This window comes from Phoca vitulina, unplaced genomic scaffold (genome assembly GCF_004348235.1).
Source record: "Phoca vitulina isolate PV1807 unplaced genomic scaffold, GSC_HSeal_1.0 scaffold70, whole genome shotgun sequence".
Taxonomy (NCBI): domain Eukaryota; kingdom Metazoa; phylum Chordata; class Mammalia; order Carnivora; family Phocidae; genus Phoca; species Phoca vitulina.
Genome location: NW_022589773.1, coordinates 5,704,552 through 5,719,012, shown reverse-complemented (window position 1 = coordinate 5,719,012; position 14,461 = coordinate 5,704,552). Strand labels below are relative to the sequence as shown.

At 47.5% G+C, this 14,461-nt stretch overlaps 1 protein-coding gene across 2 annotated transcripts in view; it reads left to right on the top strand.

Moving 5' to 3' along the window:
• The window catches only part of FANCC (FA complementation group C), a 279,290-nt gene extending 271,660 nt beyond the window's left edge, over positions 1 to 7,630 (top strand). For both annotated transcript variants that reach the window (XM_032392975.1, XM_032392970.1), the window contains one exon: positions 6,608 to 7,630. In XM_032392975.1, the coding sequence (XP_032248866.1) occupies positions 6,608 to 6,760 (153 nt within the window). In that variant the 3' untranslated portion in view covers positions 6,761 to 7,630. The remainder of the gene's footprint in view (positions 1 to 6,607) is intronic.
• Positions 7,631 to 14,461: the final 6,831 nt, after the last annotated feature.

Genomic DNA, 14,461 nt, shown 5'->3' with positions numbered 1-14,461 from the left:
TACGTGCCCTCCTTAATACCCATCACCGGGCTAACCAATCCCCCCTCCCCTCTAAAACCCTGTTTGTTTCTCAGAGTCCATAGTCTCTCATGGTTCATCTCTCCCTGCAATTCCACCCCCCGCCCCATTTTTCCCTTCCTTCTCCTAATGTCCTCCATGCTATTCCTTATGTTCCACAAATAAGTGAAACCATATGATAATTGACTTTCTCTGCTTGACTTATTTCACTTAGCATAATCTCCTCCAGTCCCATCCATGTTGATGTAAAAGTTGGGTATTCATCCTTTCTGATGGCTGAGTAATATTCCATTGTATATACGGACCACATCTTCTCTATCCATTCATCTGTTGAAGGGCATCTCGGCTCTTTCCACAGTTTGGCTATTGCGGACATTGCTGCTATGAACATTGGGGTGCACATGGCCCTTCTTTTCACTACATCTGTGTCTTTGGGGTAAATACCCAGGAGTGCAATTGCTGGGTCATAGGGTAGCTCTATTTTTAAATTTTTGAGGAACCTCCACACTGTTTTCCAAAGTGGCTGTACCAACTTGCATTCCCACCAACAGTGTAAGAGGGTTCCCCTTTCTCCACAACCTCTCCAACATTTGTTGTTTCTTTCCCTGTCCATTTTTGCCATTCTAACTGGTGTAAGGTGGTATCTCAGTGTGGTTTTGATTTGGATTTCCGTGATGGCTAATGATGAACATTTTTTCATGTGTCTGTTAGCCATTTGTATGTCTTCTTCAGAGAAGTGTCTTTTCATATCTTCTGCCCATTTTTTGACTTGATTATTTGTTTTTTGGGTGTTGAGTTTGAGAAGTTCTTCGTAGATCTTGGATACCAGCCCTTTATCTGTAATGTCATTTGCAAATATCTTCTCCCATTCTGTGGGTTGCCTCTTTGTTTCGTTAACTGGGAAAACTTCTAAATATATTCTGTGATGCCAGCATATTACCCTCATACCAAAACCAAAAGCACCACACAAAAAAAATTATAGGCTACTATTCCTGATGAACATAGATACAAAATCTTTAGCAAAATATTAGCAAACCAAATTCAACAATACATTAAAAGTATGATTCACCATGACCAAGTGGGATTTATTCTGGGGGTGATAGTTCAGTATTTGCAAATCAATCATTGTGACATACTACATTAAGAAAACAAAGGATAATAATTATATGACCTATTAATATTTGTAGAAAAAGCATCTGACAAAATTAAACACCCCTTTATGATAAAAACTCTCAACAGAGTAAGTTTAAATGGAAGGTATCTCAATAAAGACCGTATATGACAAACCCACAGCTAACATCATACTCAATGGAGAAAACTGAGAGCTTTTCCTCTAAAATTGGGAACAAAACAAGGACATCCACTCTTGCCAGTTTTATTCAACATAGTACTGGAAGCCCTGTCCATAGCAATCAGACAAGAAAAAATAAATAAAAGGCATCCATATTGATAAGGAGGAAGTAAACTCTCAGTATTTGCCATGACATGATGCTACAAATAGAAAACTGTAGACTCCACCAGAAAAACTATTAGAATAAATGAATTCAGTAAAGTTGCAGGATACAAAATTAATATGCAGAAATCTGTTGCTTTCTGTACACTAACAAGAAAGTAGCAGAAAGAAATTAGGAAGACAATTCCATTTACAGTAGCACCAAAAAGATTAAATACCTAGGAATAAACTAACCAAGGAGGTGAAAGACTATACTCTGAAAACTATAAAACATTGATGAAAGAAATTGAAGATGACACAAATGGAGAGATATACCATGCTCATGGACTGGGCGAATATCCATATTATCCAAAGCAATCTCTAGATTCAATGCTATCCCTATCAAAATACCAATAGTATTTTTCATAGAACTACAACAAATAAACTGAAAATTTGTATGGAACCACAAAAGACTCTGAATAGCCAAAGCAATCTTGAGAAAGAGCAAAGCTGGAGGTATTTGGGTCCCAGATTTCAAGATATACTACAAAGCTATAATAATGAAAACACTATGGTACTGGCACAAAAATAGACACACAGATCAGTGGAACAGAATAGAGAACCCAGAAATAAACCCATGCATATGGTCAATTTATGACAAAAGAGGCAAGAATCTACAATGGGGAAAAGACAGTCTCTTCAATAAATGGTGCTGGGAAAACTGGACAGCCACATGCAAAAGAATGAAACTGTACCACTGTCTTACACCATACACAAAAATAAACTCAAAAGTGGATTAAAGACTTAAATGTGAGACCTGAAACCATAAAACTCCTAGAAGAAAACATAGGAAATAATCCCTTTGACATCGGCCTTAGCAACATTTTCCTAGATAGGTCTCCTCAGACAAGGGAAACAAAAGCAAAAATAAACTATTGGGATTACACCAAAATAAAAAGCTTTCATAGCAAAGGAAACCATCAACAAAATGAAAAGACAATGTAATAAATAGAAGATATTTGCAAATGATCTGACAAAAGGCTAATACCCAAAATATATAAAGAACTTATACAACTCTACACCAAAAGTACAAATAATCCATTTAAAATAGGTAGAGGACCCAGGGACACCTGGGTGGCTCAGTCGTTAAGCGTCTGCCTTCAGCTCAGGTCATGACCAGGGTCCTGGGATCGAGCCCCGCATCAGGCTCCCTGCTCAGCGGGGGGTCTGCTTCTCCCTCCCCCACTCCCCCTGCTTGTGTTCCCTCTCTCGCCGTCTCTCTCTCTGTCAAATAAATAAAATCTTAAAAAAAATAATAAAATAGGTAGAGGACCTGAACAGACATTTTTCCAAAGAAGGTGCACAGATGGCCAACAGACATGAAGAAAAGATGTTCAATATTACTGATCATCAGGAAAATGCAAATCCAAATCACAATGAGATATCACCTTACACCTGTCTGAATGGCTAGAAACAAAGACAAGAAAAACAAGTGTTGGCAAGGATGTGGAGAAAAAGGATCTCTCATGCATTGTTGATGGGAATGTAAATTGGTGCAGCTACTGTGGAAAATATATGAAGGTTCCTCAAAAATTTCAACTGGGTATTTACCTAAAGAAAATGAAAACACTAATTGAAAAGATATATGCTCCCCTGTGTTCATTGCAGCATTATTTACAATAGCCAAGATACGGAAACTAAGTGTCCATCAATAGATGAATGGATAAAGAAGAGGTGGTATATATACACAATAGAATATAACACAGCCATAGAAAAGAATGAGATCTTACCATTAGCGACAACATGGATGGACTTAGAGGGTATATGCTAAGTGAAATAAGTCATGCAGAGAAAAACAAATATCATATGACTTCACTTACATACGGAATCTAAAAAACAAAACAAATGAACAAAAATAAGTCCATGAGGATGTAATGTATAGCATAGGGAATATAGTCAATATTATTATAATAACTTTGTGTGATGACATGTTAACTAGACATGACAGGGATCATTTCATAACATATAAAAATATCAAATCACTATGATATAAGCCTGAAACTAATAGGATATTCCAATTATTTCTCAACATGCTAAGTCAACAGCAGGCACTTTTGAGTCATGAAAGCGTTGGTGGTATTTTTTTCACCTGATCTCTGACCATGCCCTCCTGTGGATGGAGCTTCTGCCCTGAGGGAGCCTTCTCAAGCCTGGCAGCTGGGACTCAGGCTCTTCATCCCGGAGCCTTTGCCCTACTTCTCCCCAGCGAGTTCCTGTTCCGCTCATCTCCTATGCTGTTACCTTGGGAATGGAGAAGCAGGCCCCTGCAGAGTTTGCCTTGTTTCACAGGCCACAGAGATGATAGCCAGCCTGGCCCTGCCCGTGGGGTAAGAGAGGAAGAAAGTGGCCCAGAGAATGCTCCTCTGGTTATTCCAATCACATATCCACCACTCTGGGGAAACAGTCCGCATTCAGAATGGAACATTCTTACGTCTCTCCCAAAGAGGTGCTGTGAATAAGGAGCCTAGAGTATGTCACGAATTCAAGTTTGCTGCCTCTCCTGGGCAGCCCATTCCCACAAAACAGTCCAGTCCTAGCCATACATTAATGCTTCTGGCCTGCACCTGAGGCTAAGGGAAGGTGGAAAACTCCAGTACATCTTCATAAAATATCATAAGTCTGCTCAGCTGCAAAAAAATTCATTGAAGGGAAAACACCAATGATTCTCATTACACATTGGCTTTTTAGCAGGTGTAGTTGTCTGGGCACCTTGGAGCCCATCCATCATGGTCTAGAGAGCCTCCTTGGCACTGTCCTTGTGGGTGTTTTGAAACTATTTTTAGTAACATACCAGACTTCCTAACTGGAAGGCTTCCTGCAGTGGCCTCATGACAGGTTGAGGGCATCCTGGCTGATGCAGCTACAGACAGGACAGATGGAAGAAGTCCTCTGCACAGTGCCAGCCTCTCATGGGTTTCTCCTCAGCCCCCCTATCTCATCACTTCCTCTCTCTCAGAGCACTGTGGAAGGAGTCCTGGGTCAGGTCTCCTTGGCCTGGGAGCAGGTGGTGGCCAAATGGTAGAAGTGTTGGCTTTGGTGGGATGGCCTTTCTCTTCCAGCAGGAAGAGGCCTTTCTCTTCTCTTCCAGGACTCCATCCCTGACCCAGCTTTGATGTGAACTCAGGCCCGAGCAGAGCAGCTCCTGAGCCAGTGTCCTGGTCTTATCCTTCTTATCCCAGCATCAGCTTTGCGGAGCTGTGCACACTCGAGGCTGCAGACCACAGGGGCTGCATGTCTGTGCCCTGTCTAAAGGCTGTGACCTCCCACATTGTCCCACACTCCAGCTTCTGCTGTAGGATACTCCCTACAAAATGCTCCCCTGGGCTCCTGCACAGGCCCCCGTAATCAGCTTCTGCCCGCCTTGGGCTTCTGAGAATTTCCACTGAACTCCTTCTTCGGAACCCCTGCCCCTTCACGCCTGGTGTTCTGCTCCTCTGGCTACTAGGTTTCTTGCCCTGCTCCCTCCCTATGTGCCTCCTTAACCAGGATGAGTCAGAAGCAGCTCGGGTGGTGTTGGGATTGGATTCCTCCTGCCCTTGAGGCTCACTCTGTCCTGCCCCCTGTCCTGTCCTGAGTTCATGTTTCTCTCTCCTGTCATCTTTGTTCCTGGTCCACAGCAGTTCCAGGTAAGTTAGCTAGCATCTGAAATAGAGAGTTCAGTTCTATAGTTGTTGAACTCAAATGAATTTCATCTCTATACAGATGCATCTCCGCCAACAATGCAGATTGCCTACCTGGGCTGCAGGGAGGCGGGCATGTGACCAGAGACCGTGAGTGGAACAGTGTAGAGGTTGAGCTGGCTCGTGAAGATGACACAGGGTCAGGACAGGTGGCCTCCACAGTCAGCTGTTAAGACTAACAGCCCAGGGGAGCCCCTCTCCCTGCACTTGGGGTCTCCCTGCACTTGGGGTCTAGGAAGTAGATTAACTCTTTGAAGGTGTCCCAGGGAGGCTCATGCAGTTTCATCCATCCACAAAGACAGAACTGTATCTGACAGAGGTCATCCACAGCATCTGTGATTCTGAGTAAAAACCACACAGTGGTAATATGGATACTGAGAGCACAGTGAACCCCACCTAGTCTGGTGGCCTGCCCCCAACAGCCTGGCAGAGCCCTTCTGAGCCAGAGTTGAAGAGACCTCATGCTGTCGCCGTGCGCCCCGCACATCCTGTGCTGCCAGGGCATCTGCCTCAGCTGCCGGTCAGAGGTGGTAGCCCTGGAGTGAAGCGTTTCCGGGGCAGTGGGACTGTCCGAGGGCACCAGGGCGGGCAGCCTCCCACCAGAAGGCCCAGTGTGGAGATGGATGGGAAGCTGACCTTTGGCTGCTATGGCTGATTAAAGATTTGACTGAGGGGTCTATAGAAACTGTCCCACACAAAGTGAGTATATAGATTACTCTCAACATCAGGGCTGCTTAATGTGCTCGTGTCTAAAAAAGTCACAGTAAATTCTTCACACAATTCAGTTGTGAGATTCTCACCCTTGCCTTTTTGCTGAGCTGAAATTCTTAGGAAAATACTTAGGCGCCGACAACTGAGAATGCCTTGAGGCTGTATTTAGCAGAGCTAACAGTTCCTGCCTTTCCTGCTTCCCTTGAGAATCGGGTGTTAAAACCTTAGATGTCTATTAAAAAACAAGTGGGCCCAGGTTGCTAGCCCAAGAATGCCATTTATAAAGCTGTTTGTGTGAGAACAGGTGGCGTTTTCCTTCCAGCAGTTTCCAGCTCTCATATTAGTGTGAGCTTTTTGCAGACAGGCCGCAGCACGTTCACTTGCCTTCGCTCCCCACAGCAGATAGTCGCCCGGCTTGTGACTGGCATTCCAGGAAACGTGGTGCTTATTTGTAGCCTTTGTGCGTTCCAGGCCATTCTGTCCGAAGAGGGTGATCGTTAGGAAATGACTCTGCTCACTGGATGGCCAGCCTCTGAGAACAGACTTGCTTTGCCAGTCACCTTGCAAACAAAACAAGAGCCCTTCCGAAGCTAATAAGAATGCAGCTGCTTTTCGGGGAAGGATGGGTACGGTTGGTTCACTGGACCAAGAGATGAATCTGTCTGGTTAGTGTTTTAGTTTTCTTTCTCCTCTGTCCTCATTGCAGATGGCGCCAACTGATGAGTTAACCCACGAGATGACCGGCTGGCTTGACCAGACCTTGTACAGATGGGATCATCTCTGCATGGAAGCCCCAAGGTCGAGAAAACTGGCCAGAGAGCTCCTCGTGGAGCTGCGCTCGGCCGGCACGGCCCGTTGACCGCAGAGCTGCCGTGCAGAGACCAGGCTCCCCGCGGCCTCGTGATGTGATGATGAGACCATTTCTTCGTGGAATGAGTAGTGAGAATGAGCCAGACATCTTGGCAAGATATGCTAGCACATATTTTATGAAGTGAGAAGACAGGTTCTTAACCCAAACTCCATCCAGTTTATTGTTCATGACTGGATTGTGCCTTGAGCATTCCCTACCTGCTCAGCCCAGCTGCCAGAGAATCACTAAAGAAAAGGCTTAGATAGGAGAACAGATTTTTGTTTCCATTTTCCCTCATATCAAACCAAGATACACAACTATTATTTGAGTGGTTCAAAGTCTTTGGACCAAGAGATGGGTCATGAACACAGGGTCAGGACAGGTGTGGCCTCCCCTGATCGATTTAGAATGTAACTTAGTCCTTTTCCACAGGTCTCTCTTTTCAGAAGTCATGTTACTGTTATTGGTGTTTCTTTTGACCCGCAGGGATTTGAGATAAAGCCACACTGTCTTGCGTGCCTAAGAAATTCTTCATCGAGGTGTCTCTCAGGCACCTCAGAAGGGAAACAGAGCCCGCTCGAGACCGACAGCAAAGTGGTAGTGCCCGGGACCACTGCTCATCGGTGGAGGACAGCTCTGCCTGCCAGAGGGATAAAGCCAGTTCCAGTGGGAACTGTCTTTGCTTTGTTTGCTAAACATTGCCACCAGAGGGGCTTGTGTGACCTCAAGGATGGCTGAAAGGGGAGAGTATAGGACATATTCTGGAAACATTAAAAGAGATTACGGATTAGTTGTCTAGTTAACTGAAGTGGGAATTCAAATTTTTTTTTTTTTAAGATTTTATTTATTTGAGAAAGCACAAGTGGGGGGCAGGGGCAGAGGGAGAGAGAGAAGCAGACTCCCTGCTGAGCAGGGAGCCCGATGAGGGGCCTGATCCCAGGACCCTGAGATCATGACCTAAGTCAGGTGCTTAACCAACTGAGCCACCCAGGTGCCCTGGGAATTAGAAATCTCTAATAAAAGAATCGGTTAACCCCAATATTTATTTCATATCAATTAAAAAATTTTTCCCCTTCCAGGTTTATTCTTAATATGCATTGACTATGTGCTTTTCTGTGTGCATTCTGGTGGTTGAGTCAGTCAGGACTTTATGTCCACTTTGATTTATGTGTTAGTGATCTCTGAATCGCCCTCAGTTTGGGCTCCTGTTTGAGGTATGAGTAACATTTTGTTGGATTAAAGGTTGTGGTTTTAGGAGCATTACTGTTTTGGTATATGGATCCACCTAAAGATCTGGAAAATTCAAGAATGTTTGATCTGAGCCTGCCTTTTGAGAAATGTTGCAGTTTGAGCAATGTTCTGGTAAAATACTGTCCACACAACTACCACCATTATTACTTTCATATAAAAAGGCTTCATCAAAACGTGTAGTAGTAGGCTTCATTTGGAGTCGAGGACATCTCTTCTGTGTTGTTTGCCATGGAAGCTGTGAACAGCTCTGTGGGCATGAAGAAGGGCATCTGTCGTCTGGTAGCCTGAATAATCCCTAACGTGAGGGCCCGTCAGGAATCAGACTCCTGTTGTCGGTGTGCTTCCGCTGGAAATTCATTCTCAGCAAGACTGTTACCCACCTCAGACTGTTGAAGTTGCATTTCTGAAAGGTTCCTTCCCGTCCTGACCTTACCTCAGCCTGTTTGTAGTATCTCCAATTCCTATACAAAGCCTCAAAATTCTCCCAAACCTTGGGTGTTTGAGTCAGCACCTGACCAGACTATCTGATTGGCAGAGCTTTAGTCTTCACCCCGGTGAACTCCTGGCAGCCAGGCAGTTCTTGTGTCTGGAGCAGGCCCTGGTTTGTTTACTGATTCTACTTTCTCCCCTTGCCTTTCCCTCCTTGAGAAAGTCACTGACAAGGGGAGAAGTGCTCCACAGGGGGAAACAAAGGGAAGCAGGACTGTTCCCCAAACTGGAGGGGCAGCCGGGAAGCCTCACCGGCAGGCCCTGGCCTTCAGTGGTGCACATGCCGACCACTTTAGAAGGGTTACTGCATCATCCCGTTCACTTCTCTGAGGAGGAGGGAATCTCCCTAAGTGCAGATGGAGGGGGGGGTGCGCTGTGGAAGGGAGGAAGCGACGCTGTCCGCTTGACAGCCCAGGAAGACAGGTACCTTGTGCTCCTTCTGCTCCTGAGCAAGCCTGCCCCCAGCCACCCCAGAAGAGACCCAGTCCTGGCAGAGGAACTCAGGAGCAGGCTGAGAAGTATCTAGTAAATTCCACTTCCTCATCCCGTTGCTTGGAGTAGGGGAAAGTCAACCTGTGGGTTCTTTCGGTTTTTTGAAGTTCAAAGAAGTAGGGTTCGAGCTAGGAATGGGCTCTGGTGAGGATGCACGTGCAGGCCCCACAGGCCGCTGAGCCTTGTGCCCCTGTTGGAGAGCTTGGAGCGCTGAGGCCTAAGGCAACAACATCAGCAGTGAGGCTGAGACCCAGAGGCTGTGTGTGGGGTTTACTGGACGGGGTTTCTATCCACCATAGTGTCTAGGCCGGGCAGATGCCTCCAGCTTCCACCAGCAGAATAGCCAATGACGAGTGGCTCCAACAAGGAGGACACCTGATGGTCGCAGACACAGAAAACCCGGAAAGGTGGCTAACAACGGGGTTGGCTTCAGTGGGGTTCTGGGTTTTCTCTCCAAGTTCAAGAAGGCTGCCAAGTTGAGACTTTCTTGACAGCCTCCAAGAAGGAAAAGGACGTCAGGTTCTCCTGTCTCTCCCACCAGCCCGCACTGGACCTGCCCTTAGGTCATTGGCAGACCCAGCCACGGCGGAATGGGGTTGCTAAGACCATGGGCAGATTTATCAGGACACTAAGGAGCCTTGAGCTTCAGGGCCTTCCACTGCCTGGCCCCTCAGAGGCCCTGGGAGAGGCCCCAGCACCGTGCTCCCATGATCATCTGTTTTTGTAAAATTCATAAAGAGAATTTAACTGCCACTGGCAAAGGTGTCTCTGTGCACTCCTACTGTCCCCCTTCCCATTGGGCAGTGCAGGGTGGCCTTGTGCACTGGAATCCGGCTGAGAGGACTCGGAGTTGGTTCAGCATCACTTCAGGGTCTAGTGAAGTTACTGCGGAGGGCGAGCTTCCAAGAACGCTAGCGCCCCCTGCAGGGGCCAGGGCCCAGCAGCAGTGTGGCCTGTGCCCCCTGAGGAGGAACCCCGAGGGGAGTGGGGGGAGTCCTTCCAAAACCCGGAGCTTGGGTCTGGGATGAACCTGATAGAGGTTTTCAGAGATCTGATAACAGCTCTAAAATGATCTGTTACCAAGAGCAAGCTGTGAAGCGGAGAGAAACGTTAAGTCCTAATAATGAAGTTTTTGATAAAGCGTGCTGGAGAAGCTGTGGGAATATGTAAAATCACTGTCCCGACAAGAGGTGATCAGAGGACAGAGCTGCCAAAAACCGGGGAGAAAAGGCATTTATTGACCACCTGTTAATGCAAAGCCTGTCACCTGCACTTTGTGATGTGTGGAATCTGTTAGCGTTTTTAAATTTGTAATTTATTTTTTTTATTATAAGTAAAAAGGTACATTACACCTAATTTTGTATTCATTAACTATGACAACCTTTCTCAGAAGCAGCTTGCCTTCACTCCCCAGTTACAGAAGCCGCGTGTCTGAAGGAGCCCCTTGTGAGCAGTCCTGCTCTGTTACACGTGCGCCATTAGCCCTTCCCCGCTCGGCCCCGTTCCTCGTTGGGTGGGCATGGGCTCCTCCCTCCGCGTGACCCTGCTGTTCACGGGGACCCCACAGACTCTCAGACACTCGTCTGGTACTACCCGTCACCAAGCCAGTTTACTCCTGAAGAACCAACATTAAGGCAAGATAAAGATGTATGTGTTAAAGCCTTCTTCTAAAATCCGGTTCCACAGTCTATCCCATGAGTCCACATCCTACCCCTCAGTGTAAGCCTTCCCTTTCCCCAGTCCTGACATAATCATGATCCCTTATTGTACTTGGGGTTTAGGGCAGGAAACTGGGATACTTTGATACGGAAAGTTCCACACAACTTTTCTGTAGAAAAGCTGAGTTCGATCACTGTCGAACATCTTGGCCTCCGCTGTTTCTCACAGTATGATGAATCCATGTGTACCAGCCCAGCTTCTTGGTGGCAAGCAACAGAATCGGACGCGATGTCAAAAGTAAAAGGGAATTGATCGAAAGGATATTTAAAAGTCCACAGAATTGGGGGGCAGACAAGGCTGCATGTCAGGCAGTCAAGAGCAGTGCCCAAACCTGCCACCACCAAATCCTGCCACTTAGAGCCTTTGTAGCTTGGTCCTGCAAGGCCCGCCACCTCCAGCAGGGAGACGGGCCTCTGCCCTGTGCCCTGCTCTGAAGCCCCGGTCCCTGCAGGGGCACCTGATGGGGCGCAGGTCCCCGACCTATGCTTCAGCTGGAAGCAAACTGGAAAAACAGGTGTCTGGCTTGTTTTGCCTCCATGACATTACTGGAACCTTGGACCCCACCAGCGGTCTCCTACATGCAGGAAGGGGTCAGAGCCTGGGCTGCTGAAGAGAATAAAAAATCTCCACAACACTATGTATCATCAATCCTTAAAGCTCGTCTAGAGCAGTTGAGAAGGTTGAGTCCCATGAAACCGTCCAAGCACTCAGCAGGAAAATGCAGAGGAGGGCCCTTGGCAGGAAGCGTGCCGCCCGTGAGGCTGAGTTTCTCCAGCGCCGCTAGAACAGCGTGGAGCAGGTGAGTCTCTGTGGCGGGGTGTTGTGTGCGCTCTAGGGGGGTGAGCAGCATCCCTGGCCTCTCCCCACTACATACCGGCCCAGAAGTGACGAGACTTTCTCCAGAATGTCTCGGGGACCTCCCCCCAACTCTCCAATCGAGAACCATTGCTCTAGCTGGTGGTTCGTTATTTCTGGAAAGACGTCCTGGATAGAAACACAGTTACAGAGATATAAATTAGGCTTAAGAGGATCCTAATAAGAAAACTAGATCATCTGATTCCAAAATTCGTATGGAAAAGTAACCACTGAGGAGCGGCCAGGAAAAGTCTGAAAGTGCAGGGATGAAGTATAACGAAGTGGGGCATGCACTGGCACGCGCTCTAAGGCTCGAGCATGACAGCAGGGTGATGGGACCGAGGGGGGCACACGGAGACCCCATCTGGGTTGTAACCCCTCCTTGTGGATCCAGCAGGCAGTTCTCAGGTCCCCTCACAGGTCTGGGCAGCCCCTAATCCCATCAGTCCCTTTCTCCCTGATGCTTTCCCTTGACTGGCAGAACATTCCAGGGCTTCCCCTCAGCTGGAGAGCTGGTCCCTTCTTGACCCCTGACCTTTTTCCTGGGGGGAGCCCCCAGGCTCCATCCTTGGGCCTCTGCCCTGCAGACCCTCCCTACACTGGGCTTTCACATGCCATCTCTGTGCAGAGGGGCCACACCCCCTCCTGGACCATAGGCCTGCGTGTCCCACTGCCCAGGAAGCATCTCCCCCCAGAGGTCAGATGACCATCTCATGTGCAAAGCTGATTCCACCAGCTCTACCCCATCCCCCCAAACCCACTATCTATCTTCCCACATCAGTTGTTGGTAATTCCATTTTCCCAGCGACTTGCACCCAATTCTGGACCCTTGATTCTTCTCTCTCTCACCCCCACATCCAATCCATTAGAATACTCTGACCATTTCTTGCCCTCCACTCTTAAGACGCCATCGTCCGTCTGGTCTCCCTGCTCCCGCTCCACCCCACTGCAAGCAGTGTGGGCGATCTCTCTCCACTGCGATCGTGGTACGCCACTGTTGAAGGCACTCCAGATGCTCCTCACCTCACCTCAAGTAAAACCCAACATTCTTAAAATGGCTTTCAAGGCCCTACACAATCTAGGCCCTCCTTTTACTCCGACTTCATCTCCTAATTTTCTCTGCAACCCTTTCACCCACCCACCACCACCAGCTCCACCAGATGGGCCCCCAGCAGTGACTCCAACACATGGTACACTCCAACCCCAGGGCCTTTGAATGGGCTGTCCTGACCTCCCAGACATGCAGGCCAGTTCCCCTGCCTGCTCACAGGTCGCTGCCTCCATGAGGCCTCCCTGACATTGACAGTGACACCCCACTCTCCTCCACCCCTCCCCCTGTACTACCTCAGCTTTTGTCCCCCCCCCCCAACTCCTTCTAGACACCAGGTAATCTACTTATGTATTCTGTTTACTCTTCATCGACTGTCTCCACCACAGGTGCCTGGAATAGTTGCAGGCATATAAAAGAATGCCAATAAGTATTTGTGGAATTGATTTGTAAAGGGATTTAGTATATGGTAAAAGCATTTTGATCAACAGGGAAAAGATGGTGTTGGGAAATCAAGTTGGATCTCCACTTCTTCGATGAAAAGAAACATTACAAAATAAAATGTCCAACCCTCTTTACCAAATGTCAGCATCTTGAGGTCTGGGCTGGGGTTTTCTCCAGAGAAAGCTCTGGCAATTCTGTTTGGAAAGAGAGCGGGGAAGAGAGCCTATTACTCAGATACATAAAAAGCTAGTTTATAAAAACAACTTTCCTGATGTAGAATGTTTTTCTATTTCATTTAGCCTTCCTTGCTCACACACACCCAAGTCCCTGCCTGGGGTCTGCGAGTCCAAGCCCCTGGCCACTGCTTCAGAGAAGGCGTCTCAGTCCTTTGTGGGGAGCATGGGAGGGGTCTTCCCTGCACGAGGAGCTGGGGAGGGCCTGAGGCTCCGCTCACATCACCTGGAAACATCCATGAATTCTCCAATTCAGCCAAATGGGAGCACTTTCTATGTAAGACAGAAAACCCAGAAGCCACAGAAGACGAATAAAATTGCCCATACAGAAGCGTTAACCAAAAATTGAAATACAAATAACACCCTGGGAAAAAATATTTGCAACACATGACAAATAACTGATTTCCAAACTGTTAAAGCTCTTCTCCAGATCAGTAGAAGGCCTTCAGCCCAGAGACTTATGGGTCACGATACAAACATTGCACACAGTTAACAGAAGGAGAGATACACAGGACTCTGATGAGACTTTTAAAAAATATTTAATACAGCTTGTGAGAAACTCAAATTAGTAAAAACATTTTCCCATATCAAGATGCCAAAGCAAAAGAGACTGATTTGGCCACGCGGGGCGGAGGCAGAGGCACCGTCCTTCACAGAGGGAGAGACTGTAACGTTTCAAGGGCATACGTCCCAGAAACAATGGTGACAATCACCAGGTGACCCAGCAATCGCACTGCTGCTGTGTCCTGTGTCCCCAGGGGGATGGGAAGGGGAACCGGGAGAGGTGTCCGTCCACCGTGTTCCCGGCAGCGCCACCCAGCAGTCAGAGGTGCAAACAGGCCCGGGGCCGTGACACATCAGGGGATCCAAAAAATGGGGTCTGTCCATCCCACGAATGTTATTCAGCCGTAGAAGGAATGAAGATCTGACACCTGCTACAACATGGACCAAACTTGAGGTTATTCTGCTAAGGGAACTAAGCCAGACACAAAAAAGCAAATATTGTGTGATTCCATGAGAGTAGACAAATTTGTAGAGACAGAAAACAGAATGGTGGTAGCCAGGGGCTGGGGGACAGGGAATGGAAGGTTAGTGTTGAATAGGGAGCGGTTCACTTTGGGAAGATGAGAAAGTTCTGGAGACGGATGGTGGCCACGATTGCACAACACTGTGAGTGCA